The sequence below is a fragment of the Ruditapes philippinarum genome, unplaced genomic scaffold, assembly GCF_026571515.1.
Source record: "Ruditapes philippinarum isolate M1 unplaced genomic scaffold, ASM2657151v2 ctg12_1_1_1_1, whole genome shotgun sequence".
Lineage (NCBI taxonomy): Eukaryota > Metazoa > Mollusca > Bivalvia > Venerida > Veneridae > Ruditapes > Ruditapes philippinarum.
Window position 1 is genome coordinate 444349 of NW_026861084.1, and position 13764 is coordinate 458112.

The following is a 13764-nucleotide window of genomic DNA, read 5'->3' on the forward strand; positions in this document are numbered from 1 at the left end:
CACGGGAGCTTATATTGAGCGCTTATGAAGAGATTTTGAGAGAAACATCTTCGTATTAATACTTACGAGTTGATGTTATAGATATTCATGAACTTTACACCGCCTTTGCATTTCGATCACTGGTTTTATCATTAATTATTTAAAAAAACAACCAAAGGATCTTATGATGAAGTGCGGGGCGACGTTCAAATGTCCTATTTTGTTTCCTGTTCAGATCTGCAAAATTGCAGTCTAAATATATGATGTATTTAACAAATGTTGTAGTAATATATTATTTTTGTCTTTAAATTCATAATGAAAATATGCAAGATTATGGACGATAAATTGCGTATGTTTTTAAAACGGAAATACATTCGTTTATGCCTTTGGACATTCAGAGTTAATATAATATCGTATTTATTATGCATAAGTCTTTCTAACTGTCGGGAAGACGTACGCTATGTGTAGGCGGGAACAACAACGACGTATTGACGGCGGGAATCAAGATGACGTCAACGTATATACCAACGTCACTACCGCTTTACTTGTATATATTATTGAGACATTATTGAAAACATCCTTTCACACGGTTAGTAGTTTTAGACGCACAGGAGAACCAACTTCACACAGGCGCAAGTGCATTAATCACACATTTACGACAGAGATACTGGATATCATCTATCCGTCAGTATATACAAAGCCTTCTCCGGAAATGCGTTCAATTCGAATGTTAACTGGCAAAGCATATACAGCACCAGATCCACCACCCCTACCAAAAATTAGAGTACAAGATACATCTCCATTTACAGTCACCGGGGTTGATTTCTCGGGAGCACTGTATGTACGAAGCAATTCTAGAATTGAGCATAAGGCTTATATTTGTCTATTTACGTGCGCTTCAACAAGAGCTGTCCATCTCGAGCTGGTACCAGATTTATCAGAAGAAACTTTCATCCAAGCGTTTAGAAGATTTACAAGTCGAAAATCCCTACCCCATATAATGATATCAGACAACGCAACAACATTCAATGCAGCAGCAAATACCATTCAACAACTCATGAGATCAACGGCAGTTAATGACGCTCTACACAGCCATGGTACTGAATGGAGATTCATACCTAAGCGAGCACCATGGTTTGGCGGTTGGTGGGAGCGACTTATTGGACTAACAAAAACCACCATCAAGAAAGTTTTAGGTCGTTCATTTATTAGTTACGAGAGCCTCCAGACAATAGTAACAGAGATTGAGGGTATAATGAACGACAGACCGCTTACTTACGTCACTTCCGATATAGGAGACCCGGACCCATTAACACCGGCGCACCTGCTTTATGGACGTCGTATTACATCCCTTCCATATGATGGCAATACACCAGAACCACAGAATGTTACAATGTCTGACGTAACAAAAAGGGCAAGAATGCAGGCACAACTTATCAGTCATTATCGTTTACGATGGCGTCACGAATATCTTACGTCACTGCGTCAGTACCACAAAACAACAGGAAACAACACTCAGACAGTTCAGGTTGGCGACGTTGTACAGATTTATGATGAATCACCAAGAACGCAGTGGAAACTAGGCGTAATCCAGCAGTTAATTTACGGTAATGATGGCCTCACACGAGCAGCAATTTTACGCACGAGTAATGGACTTGTCACTTCGAGATCTATTGTGAAACTGTACCCATTAGAAATCATTTTTACATCGTAATCATTTCGTGGCCGGGAGAATGTCGGGAAGACGTACGCTATGTGTAGGCGGGAACAACAACGACGTATTGACGGCGGGAATCAAGATGACGTCAACGTATATACCAACGTCACTACCGCTTTACTTGTATATATTATTGAGATATTAAAAAGATAGAAACAAGACACAACGCGAAGCTTATATCTATACCCCACACTAACCTAATAAAACATTTATATTGATTTCATAGTAATTTAGATTAAAAGAATAGTTTTAATTCATACTACAATATAAATATTGAAATACTCGAAATCAATATATATAGTCTCATACCCCAAAGATGAAAATCAATGAAATTTTCAAAAACTGCCGGCGATGACTTAATATGCTTACATACGTTTGATATAAAATATAAGATATTTGTATATTACGTCTTGTTAAACTGCTGTCTGGTTCAAATTCATGATTAAGCACACTAGAGCAGCTGTTTTTTTTTAATTTCAGCTATGTTATTAATCATCATAAAAATTGATTTAAGTTCAAATAGTGTTATAGCAGTTAACCAGTTTTGATATTTATATTACCAATAATCTTTATCCAGAAAGAACATTAAAGGATGGAAATGTAACACGTGTGGCAAGACAACTTGACACATTAATATCCTACATGTATCTAAGTTATTTATGCAATTACGTTACAGTTAACATTGACAGCTCGGTTACAAGAAACAAACTTTTATTTGTTTGTTTGATTTTAAAATCTCATATAGTGACATTCAAGCTAAAGTTTACTGGTCGAGGAAGACTTCAAATGCCCTTTTCGTGCGTTATTTCAGGCACTGGCGGGCACCTGAGAAGGACCCCTGTTTTTTTTGAGTTAGTAAGCTAGCTTCCCCACTTGATAAAATACAAAGCTCCTGATGCTATTCGTGCTCACAACGGCAAGGATCAAGTAAAACAAGGAGAACAAACTGAAATGAAGGAAAAATAATTAAACCATTAATGTGTTCAAATCATTATCAAATATTCCTATACAAATTCGTAAAAACGCCATAATGTCCTATTCGATTTAAAACAGATAGTTAAAATATTTCTCTCATTTCTTTAACTTTTTCGTCGTTTGTTAAAAGGCTGTATTACTTTGTAGTTAAAAAGTTACAAAAACCCCCGTCAAAGAGCTAGAAAGGGTGTACATTAAGACTTATCAGTAATTACCGAAATGTTGATACAATTAATTCAATTCCACTTAATAATATTTTTAATTTATAAAAATTAAAACTGCAAAAGAAGTCAATTGATAAGGTTAACATAAACTCAAAGTTTTTAACAATAATACAAAATTTAATGTTCTAAAAATTTAGACAATAACGTAATGCATTCCATTTATCAAGACAAACGTAAATAGTTGTAATAGAATTTGTTGTCATAATAATTACATCATCGTTTCTATTAAAGTATTTTCTAAGCATTATCTTATTATTATTAAGTTCGGCGTTTTGAAACAAAATGAAATAGATCAATCTAAATTATATTAATTGTTTTCCAACTGTTTGACCTTAGAGATGAATATATTTCTATGAAAACACTCGATGAATATTCTAACCAATAAGGCATCTGTCCATTAGAGACGTTTATATCAATCATTTTGCAATAGAGCAACATATTTCTTTTTCCTTTCAGGAACATTAAATGAACAATTAGATCTTGGCAGATGCGCAGAAAGGGGAGAAGGGTATTGTATTTTGTCATTTTACATTCATTAGTCATGTCCTATATTTTTATCTATTATCTTGGAAATTGTGAGGAGACTTTTTTTCCATACATTCAGATCATTATCTTAATTATGATAGATTTGGTTGAGTTCTTGAGTAATGTTTTAAGAGAGGTTGTGTCAGACACGGTACTAGGATAAAATGTTCTTCAATGTAATTAGAATTTAATCTTGTTTAGATTCCTTTGATATAATTAAATTTTTTTAATTAAAATCATAACTTTAACAGGCTCTCAATAATAATACTATCTATTCTTACAACATTAGCGATTTTCTCTCCCCGTCGTGTACAGACTCAGACAAACCCGAGTCTGCAATTTTCATAGAATTTTGCTGTATTTAATGATTCAAAGGAATCGCTTTTGCATGTGTATTTTGTAAGAGTGCTTACAATTGCAGCATATCTATTGATTTAAATAATTAATTAAATGCAGTATTTCAGTTTGATTTAAACTGTAAATTATTATGTCTCATCGGGTTTTTGTTTGACGGTAAAAATTCAAATCTTCTAAAGTTAAACATCATATATAATGTTCTTCTTGTTCCACAATTCCTTGTTGTTTCAACGTATTACCGCTTTTTTACATTTAACCTTGAACTGGATTTTTCTTCCGAATTTTTGTAAAAGTGATTAGTGTTATTCTTCTGGAAACGGCATTGGTCGTTGATATTGTATTTTCATGGAACTTGTGTTGTTTATAAAATAGAGAAATACAGAATCCCTAAAGAAAGCCCAACACGACACAATTGAAAATGTTGCAGGCTCGGTTTGATTGAGCCTGTTCATGGACGGTACTGGAAGTCTGTTTCGTTAAGAATTATGGAAAGAAAGTGATGTTCAGTCTGTTCACTGGATATGTATATCCAAGCTGCTTTTTATAAAGATTTAACTCTAAATTACCTTTCCTTACATTATAGAGTGCATGCTATGTTTTGATAAATGTATACCTACGAACAAAAGCGTCAATCTCATGAAACGAGTGTCACTGCATGCAAATTTGAGTATCATAAAATGTGCAGAAGTTTGTAAATATGTCATTGTGAAAGCAAATAAAATGGGGACATACTAGTGTCTTTAAATGGAGAAACAAGAAATAGCTAAAGGACACCCAAAACGACAAAATTGAAAATGAAGGCTCTGTATGATCGAGCCTGTTAATGGACGGAACTTGAATGTGCAAATTACAAGCACCGTCTTAAACAGAATGCAACAACTTATAAACACGAGAATCATTACGGTGAAATTTTGAATTTAGGAACATCTGTAGATGTGTTTATAAAATACAAATTTCTAGTATTTCACCTAAAATTTACATCCTAATTCCTGACCCTGACGGCCAATAATCCTAGAATTACACCGTTCGTCTAGGGGTATAATAAAATCAGTAAACAAAAATAAATTTTCTTACAAAATCAAACAAAACGTTTTTGTGATCACAGTATAAACAGCAGTCCTTTCTAGCGGAATGCGTTTTTCTTGTCTTATCATGAATTGCAGAGTTTTATCCCGAAAGTGTCTAAGTGATTTTAATAGTACACACGTCTTCTCTGTATTTTTAAACAATTGCGGTCATAGCTTCGTATTCACCGATAGTTATTTGATCCAAGCAGGGATATAGTTTGCGTCCTGGTAATTTCTTTTCAGAGAAAATTATTGTGAAAATATATTTCATTACATGATATGTCTCATGTTTACATATCCATTCCTTAATGTTAACGAAACTGAATAAGACTGTAATGTTTATGTTTGCTATACAAGTAAATTAATTTCACTAAATGAGAATTTCTGTTGTTTCTACCTCTAATTGAGAGTATAGGAAATAGTTTCGATTGTGATACTTAGTTTCTTCAATTTTGCCGTATTGGACTTTCTTTACGGATTCCTATTTTCTCTTTTCTTAGCCCTGAAATTCCAGACCTAATACTTGTTTGTTCAACAGGTGAACTTGATGTTTAGGTTGAGTCATGAGTAGGTAAGTAACTGTTGAGTTTATTCCATTATAATTGTATACATCCTTCTCAATTGTTGTGTTTTCTGGGGGCGATAGAAAACAGTTATAAATCCAGCTGCGAAAAGAATAAAATTTTGATATTAGTTTTTCATCAAGGCATTTTAATCCATAAATAAGGTATTAAATTTAAAAACTTTTATAGTTGAGACTACTATTTTACGTTTACAGTTTTAGATATCAACTTAATTTCCCACGTGTCCCTGTTAAAAAATAATTTTATATTTCCTATGACAACAAAGTTAAAACAACATTGCACGAATGCAATTTAAGATCCCTAGCTTAACAGAAAAACTTTAAATTTTAAAAGGTTCTCGTAATTGCTATTGTTTGAAATATATTTAGTTAACAGTAAATGCTGTGAACCAAATCCGAATAAGTGCCAACAAGTAGACATTTTGTAAAGCCATAATAGTAAGTATATAAGAAATGAACTGTTTACTGTTACTTCTATTAATTAGCTATGTTGATATAAATCTAGTCTTCAACTCCAAGCATTAAATTACTATTTGTTCACGTGCACAGTTATTTTAGCTTTGAGTAGACCGAAATACCGTTTTCGTTCTGTGTATTCTTACTACTAATAGATCCTTACTCTGACCATTTATTTGAATAACAATAGATTTAACCACACTCTGTTGTTAACAAATAGGTTGTGGTGAACTTGTTATTATATCCACTAATCTAATAATAAAAATTTGATAAGTCAGGAATCTATGCATTGTGTTCAAGGTTCTCATCCGAAGTTTTCTTGTAATTGTTTGTGTTTCATATGCGTTTTATAGGATTTAAAAACTTTAAAAAAAAATTTAAAACTTAGAAGCATTGTAAAAAATGACCTAAATTGATTGAGATTATAATAAGTTACAAATGGAAAGTATATCATATATCAGGAACAACAGCAATTATTGCAATACGATAAGCCAGTAAAAACATTTTTATTAATAATTATGAGTTAATATAATTGATATTTAGGAATATATAACACCGTCTTTGCTTTTCGATCACCGGTCAGTATCATTTATTTTTCTAAAATCAACCAAAATATGTTGTATCTTATGATAAAGTACGGGGCGACTTTCAATTGTCATAGTTTGTTCCATGTTCTGTAATCCAAATATGTAATGTATTTTACAAATGTAATAGTAATATATTATTTTCCCTTCTTTTGACTTAAAATTCAAAATGGAAATATGTAAGACATGTGAAAGATAAGCTGCATAGGTTATTATATATAAGATATATTTGTTAATGGCTCCTGGTCGAGGAAAGGTAAGTAATATAATTGATGGTTCGGGGTTAATATAATACCTTATTTGCTATACACGAGCCTTTCTGACTTGAATCATATTTATACTGATTTCAAAGTAATGTTCATTAAAAATAATTCATACCGCGATATATACCGTAAAATACCCGGAATCTTAATAAAGTCTCATTCACCAAAAATAAAAATAAATGCAATGTTCAAGAAGAACATCGGTGAAGATCTTATATCGTACATACATTTTATGCCAAAACATGACCTTACGTTTAATCTATTATATGTAAATATAGAATATTTGTATATTACGTCTTGTTAAACTGTTATCTGTTACAAATGCTGGAAATTAAGCTTGCAAAAGCAGCTGCTTATTTTTCAACAACGTTATTAATCATCATAAAAATTGATTCATTATAGCACCAAATCAGTTTTGATATTTTCATGACTAATAATCATTATCAGGAAAAAATGTTATAGGATGGAAATGTAACAAGACAACAAAGCAAAGACAACATGACACATTAATATCCTACATGTAACTACGACATTTATGCTAACGCTACTGTTAACATGGGCAGTTTTGGTTAACGGTAACAAACTTATATTTGTTTGTTTGATTTTAAAAGGTCATATTGAGACTGTCAAGCTTTACTGGTGGCGAATGACCTAAAGTGCATCGTTCGTGCATTATTCCAGGCACTGGCGGACTCCCGAGTAGAACCCCTGACCACCTTCATTTAACTGGCAAGCTAGAAAGCTTCCTTATTTAACAAAACACTAAAGCCTCTGACAGGATTCGTGCACACAACAGCGAGGAGCTAGACATAAAAGATAAGAAAAAAAAACTAAGATAAAGGAAGAATAATTAAACTTTTAATATTTTCCACTCATTATCAAGCATTTCGATAAATTTTCATTAAAACGCTGTAATCTACTACACGCTTTTAATCAGTTACTCTATTTATTTATGTAATTACTTTAACTATTCATTCCTTAATAAAAAGGCTGTATTACTTTGTACATAATTCAACATTCTTCCCCAATTATTTTAATAAAAGACTTAAACCAACAAAATTTAGATATTGAACAGATTCAAGGTAATACCATAAAATATAATCTTAATCTAAGACATTCAGCGGTTGGGTTGTCGTTGTTATTGTTTACAGAACATGTGTGTTGTTCTTTGTATAAACATCTTGAAATAGATATATATATATACATGTGTGATGACACTGTGTATCAAACGCTTGAATCTGATAAAACTGCGGATTCCCTGCCAAAAGAAATTAGTGTTAATTGCTTTCGAAATTGCTCACCATTTGTATGGCTTTTTGTTACTTAAAGTATTGGACAACTTTGTGATTTTATTGATTGAAATGGGATTAACATTTATTTTGCTATTAGCGAATACATTCACCGAGTTATCTGATAAGTATATATCGCTTCTCGTATGCTACAACTGATTGATATAGTTCGGTACTTAAAGTGAGCTAAATCCTGACAAGACACACAACAGTATAAATAAACTGAGAGAGTCTCATTAGCTTAAGTTAGATTGATAGGTTTGGAATTCAATTATTTGCTCTGGTGTCTGAAAACTAAAGTCACACCTGTATTAAATACCACCTCTGACTAAAGATCACCATGTATGTAGATTGTACTTTTCGGCAACTCTACATTTATTGAATAGAACAGTAATAAGAAACCTAACGAATAAAGACCTCTGGTCTATAAAAAATTAGGCTCAGTCTCTCCCTTAGATATACCGTGCAAACAGGTTTAACTGTACACCGTTCTCGCGATCAGCAACACAATTTAAAATAATTTCACCATTTTTGTGTTTTCCTAATTATTAGAAAAAGAACTGAAGTATTCTCGATGTCGCTTCCTGACCATCCATACTGTTTTGTTTTACGCGAAACCAAAACATTAACTCGATTGTGCTCCCAGTTTTTTCCCCAAAAAACAACATATTTTTGAATTTCGACAATTAAAGAAATGCATTTAGTTTAACGAGAAGAATAAAAACTTATTTGTTATTATGGATTTTGTTGTTAAAATAATGACATAATCGTTTTGATTAAAATATTTTTTATGCATTATACTTACATCAAACTAGAGAAATGGACATTTTGCATTGTCTGTGAAAAGATATATCAATTCAAAGTGATTTATATCAAGTAAGCAAGTATTATATTGGTTTGATCAAAACGTATTTAAACTTTATTGTGAATTATAGTCCTGTTCAGTATCTATGTACAGAAGAATGTCTAAAAAGACATTGCTTTTAAGAAGTTATCCTAAATATGTACTAATAAACACATGTTTTACAACGAGACTTATCCATATATTACCAACATACACAATAAATTAACTGAAAACTAAGAAATAAATGCCAAAGACTTATAGATTGTTCGTCAAATCAATTGACTTGACAAGTACAGAGGCATTATTAAAATATGTTACAATTTGAAAAGTCTCAATATTTGCACCATAATTTACTCTGATGAGCGTCTTACTTCTGTTTAACTAATTAAAAAGTTAACAGTAAGTTTAGAAGAAAAAGAAGAAAAAAACATATTATTTCTTTACACTATTTAGTTGTAAACACACAAAATACACACATGGCACTCATCTTATGCTGGCCTTGACAATAGAAAACTATGAACGCTATTTCAGTTGATGGATAAATTGTATTGTAATTGCAATAACAATATTTGTCTTTGATGAAGTATGGCAATTATTTTTTTAAGTAAAAAAGGATAATGGTGTTATACTTCAGTAAAGGCAAATTTACACTTGCATACATGTAATATAACATTTCAGTCTTTCTAAAACATCCCAACGACAGAATATATGTATATTAGCCGTGTATATGCAGAAGTACTAGTCTGACTACATCTTAGAATGCCATGATGTCAATTCAAATATATACATTAACGATGAACTGAATAATGACAATTAAAACAATCAACAACAATAAAAGCAGTAAAAACAATTTCCGGAAAAAACAGGGTAGAGATATACACTATATTTTCTTTTCTTCAAAATATTAAATTTAAGGTCGGCGTTTTGAAAATGATATGACATAGATCAATGCAAATTATGTTAATTGTTTTCCAAAAACTTGTCATTAGAGTTGAATACATTTCAATGAAAACACTCGATAAATATTCTAATCAACAAAGCATTTGTCCATTAAAGATGTTTATATCTGTCATTTTGCAATAATGCAATATATTTATTTTCCTTTCAAGAACATTAAAAGAACAATTAGATATTGGCAGATGCGCTGAGAGGGAAGAAAGGTATTGTATTTTCTCATTTTAATTCATTTGTCATGTCCCGTCATTTTTAGCTATTATCCTGGAAATTGTGAGGAGATTTTTCTCCCATATATTCAGATCATTATCTTAATTGTGATAGATTTTTTTGAGTTCTTAAGCATTATTTTAGGAAGATGTAGCTTCAGACACAGTACAAGGATGAAATGTTCTTCTTCAGTGCAATAACCATATAGACGTCATTAAGGGTTCGTCTCACAATTAGCATGAAATATACTCGGTAATTATAAAAATTTGATTATTCTGTTTAACTTACTAATCAATAGCAAAATGTTATCATTAAAATGAAAAATGATAACAAAGTTGGTGTCAAAAAGGCAATTTTACTAGCAAACCATTATTTAAAATAATCAAAATCTTTGAAGTGAAAACATCAGTAACCGCTAAATATAAATTCTAACACACAAAGATTTATATTATAACCATAATACACTGCCGTATTTTGTATTATTTTAAAGGAAGTGATTTGATTAGATAGCTTTTTCAATCAAGCGCGTATCTTGAATACAGCAACGCGTCGTATGGGAACGGAAACACTAGCTAGAAGACTATAAAAATGGTTCTTAGCTAATTATTGTTTAATTTACATAATTCTGTAGTTGTCTGAATTCTGTCCATTAGCATGTATCACGTCTATTCAAAATTAATTAAATTGACCAGGTTCGATGGGATACAAAAATATGTTACCCTTCTTATTTCGGGTGCGGTGTTCGTGCGCTTAAACTTTCCGTAGGTTTCAACTTTCACAAGAAATCGCCAACAAATACTACATTATCATGCAAATCTGACAGAAATATATAAAAAGGAGAACTGATTCACTATAAAAAAAACTCGCGTTCGAGGAAAATGTAAATATCATGCTTTCTAGTTTGAGAAATCAAACGCAGACCTATGCACTTTAACTCGTAAATACAGATTTAACTTTCCGTCCCACAATTTAACAAAATGTCCAGAAATATCGGCAGTTATTTGATATTATTAAGAATATGTTTGAATTGGAGCATTCAATAAGCGACAATAAGTGTTTTTCTTTCTTTCTTTTTTTTGTAGATTCAAAGTGTTACATATCATCATTATGTTAATATGAAAGAAACACCGAGCGACGTCCTCAATAATTTTAGCCTTCCTAAAATTTGAAAATATTCAGTGAAAAAAAAACAATAGCATATTTTTTGCGGGAGAAAAATACCGCGTATTGTATATTTTATAGCTTAAAGAGTAGGATTTACTGACGTCCTGAATAACGAGATGATATGTAGGGAAATCATTTCTGAGAAATATATAAAATAGTTTAAAAGCATATTTAATAAAAACGAAGGTTATATGTGAATTAATGGAAGAAGTATTGTAACGTTACTGTCAAATTGTTAAGTCTGTTTAAAATTATTCAAATGTTATCAAAAGTTTTATTGTCAATATATGAATTGAAGGTGTAATTTTAACAGTTAAGTTGCAAAATCTGGGTATACAAAAATTATCTTAAATACCATCAAGACAAATTTATCTCAAGGCTTAAAATTATATGTATGAGGTTACACATGCCTTACCGCCCTCTGTCAATGCCGCACCCGGAATCATCCATAAAAAGCGCGAGGCATTTTTGTTACGTCATACATTTCGTAAATTGTTGTTGACGTAATAAAGTTTTTTCGTCAGGAATCCATTTTCAAGAGTTATAAACATTGTGATGTTGACAACTAAAATTGATGGGCCGTTCTTGAATTATGGATTTGGAACATACTGAATTATGATATGTTTCATGTACATATTTCAATTGCTAACCCAGATAACTCCACAAATTGAACAATGTGTTAATAATGAGACGGATTAACAGTTTAAAAAAAATCTGGATCATCATTAGTGTAGGGGTCATGACATTTATGAGTTTTGAAGATCTACGGAACTGGATAGAAACTGGCAGAAGGAATCTTCAGAATGCGAATTTGTTGTTACGTTTATAAAGATCTATTTCGAATTTCATAGGGATTTTATTCAGCTTAAAAGTAAGTGCAGTTCATGTGACTCGGTATTCTTGTTGCTTATTTTTCTTTTTTTTTAAAGTTTAACATCATGCCTTGCAACTAAACTGTTACATCTTGTAGATCCAGCTTTGTAAAATAATTATGAAACGACCCCGAGAACCTCATGTATATTTTGGAAACATGACATGTGCTATCTCCCGTTCATCTTCAAATGAAGAGTACTTCGGCAATGGCTACGGAAAATAAACAACAGAGATTTTCCATAGGAAAATCAAAATTTGCTTTCACAAGAAAAGTAGACATTTTAGAGTAAAATCCTGAAAAATCTCGAGGGTGACTTTTTTTTAGTTTACAAAAATAGTTTAATTTTCATTCAATCTCGTTTTGTTAATTCATACCAGACAAAAGTTCATTTCTATTTTCAATGGGACAGACTATAGTGTTGTAACTGTTTGACTTTGAACTGATGTGTATTTTGTAAGGCTGCTTACAATTACATCTACATTATATCTAGATGTATTTTTGTCAATACTTTGATTTAAACGTTTATTATGTCTTAGTATGTTGGCTTATCAGGTTCTTGTTTGATAATAAACTTTAAACTTGTAAAAGTAAAACGTCAAATATTATGTTCTTCTTGTTCCACAATTCCTTGTTGTTTCAACATGTAACCGTATTTCTTACATTATACATTTTTTTCTAACATCGTACCCTTAACCCGATTTTCCTCTGAAACTTTATGGAAAGCCATGAGTTGTTCTTCGGAAAACGATATTGGTCATTGATATTTATTTACATGGGACGTGTCTGTCTTTATAAAGTCTGTTTCGTTAAGAGTAATAGAAAGAAAGTGATGTTCCGCATGTTTCCTGGATATATATCAAAGCTGCTTTTTATAAAGATTAAACTCTAAATTACCTTTCCTGACGTTCTCGAGTGCGTGCTATGTTTTGATAAATGTAAATCTAGCAACAGAGGCGTAAATCTCATGAAACGAAAGTCACTGCTTGCAAATTTGCACACGTCATCAATACAATAGAGATTTTCTCCATAATTGCAAATAAAATCTAGCTTGAACTCGGTATTGATGTCTCTAAATTTTTGTTTCGTGCAGTTCAATTTAGCGCAATAGTAAACTAGATTGTTTCTTTTTAATTCCTTCAATGTTGCCAAATGCTCATATCCTTTCAGATCGTTTATAACAATACAAAGTTGCAGAAAACATTTATGAGTTTCTGAAAACTAATCATCATAAAAAAGAAATATAAATATTCTCTACGAAATAACAACAAACAAAAGCAGCAGACAAAGATAATGATTTTTGGCAAAAGAACATATAAAACGACATATGAAAGCTGAATAAGACAATACCATCGCATTGTTAGAAAGTTATTAGAAAAATGTTCTACAAAACGACAATATTTTCGATATGTTTGTTAATATGTATACTTAATTAAAAATTACATTGTAATCATGCCTCGACTTATAATGGTGATGGGGTCATTGCTAACTGACGGCCAGTAATCCTGAAATTACACCTTCTTCTAGGAGTAAAATAAAATCAGTAAACAAAAATACATTTTCTTACAAAATCGAACAAAGCGTTTTTGAAATCACATTATGTATTCTACCTAGCAGAATGCGTTTATTTAGTCTTATCATAAATTTGAAAGTCAAGTGTTCATATGTTATCGTGGAAATACTGTTGCTTCGTCAGATGAAA

At 31.5% G+C, this 13764-nt stretch overlaps 1 protein-coding gene across 1 annotated transcript; it reads left to right on the plus strand.

The window, feature by feature from the left end:
• The first annotated feature begins 439 nt into the window (after nt 1-439).
• On the plus strand, nt 440-1693 carry LOC132714466 (uncharacterized). The gene has a single exon (XM_060697364.1). The coding sequence runs from the start codon at nt 440-442 to the stop codon at nt 1691-1693; it is 1254 nt and encodes a 417-aa protein (XP_060553347.1).
• The last annotated feature ends 12071 nt before the right edge of the window (nt 1694-13764 follow it).

What these genes read in the sequence shown, in the direction of transcription:
- LOC132714466 (XM_060697364.1), top strand. Translation starts at nt 440, where the DNA reads ATGTGTAGGCGGGAACAACAACGACGTATTGACGGCGGGAATCAAGAT.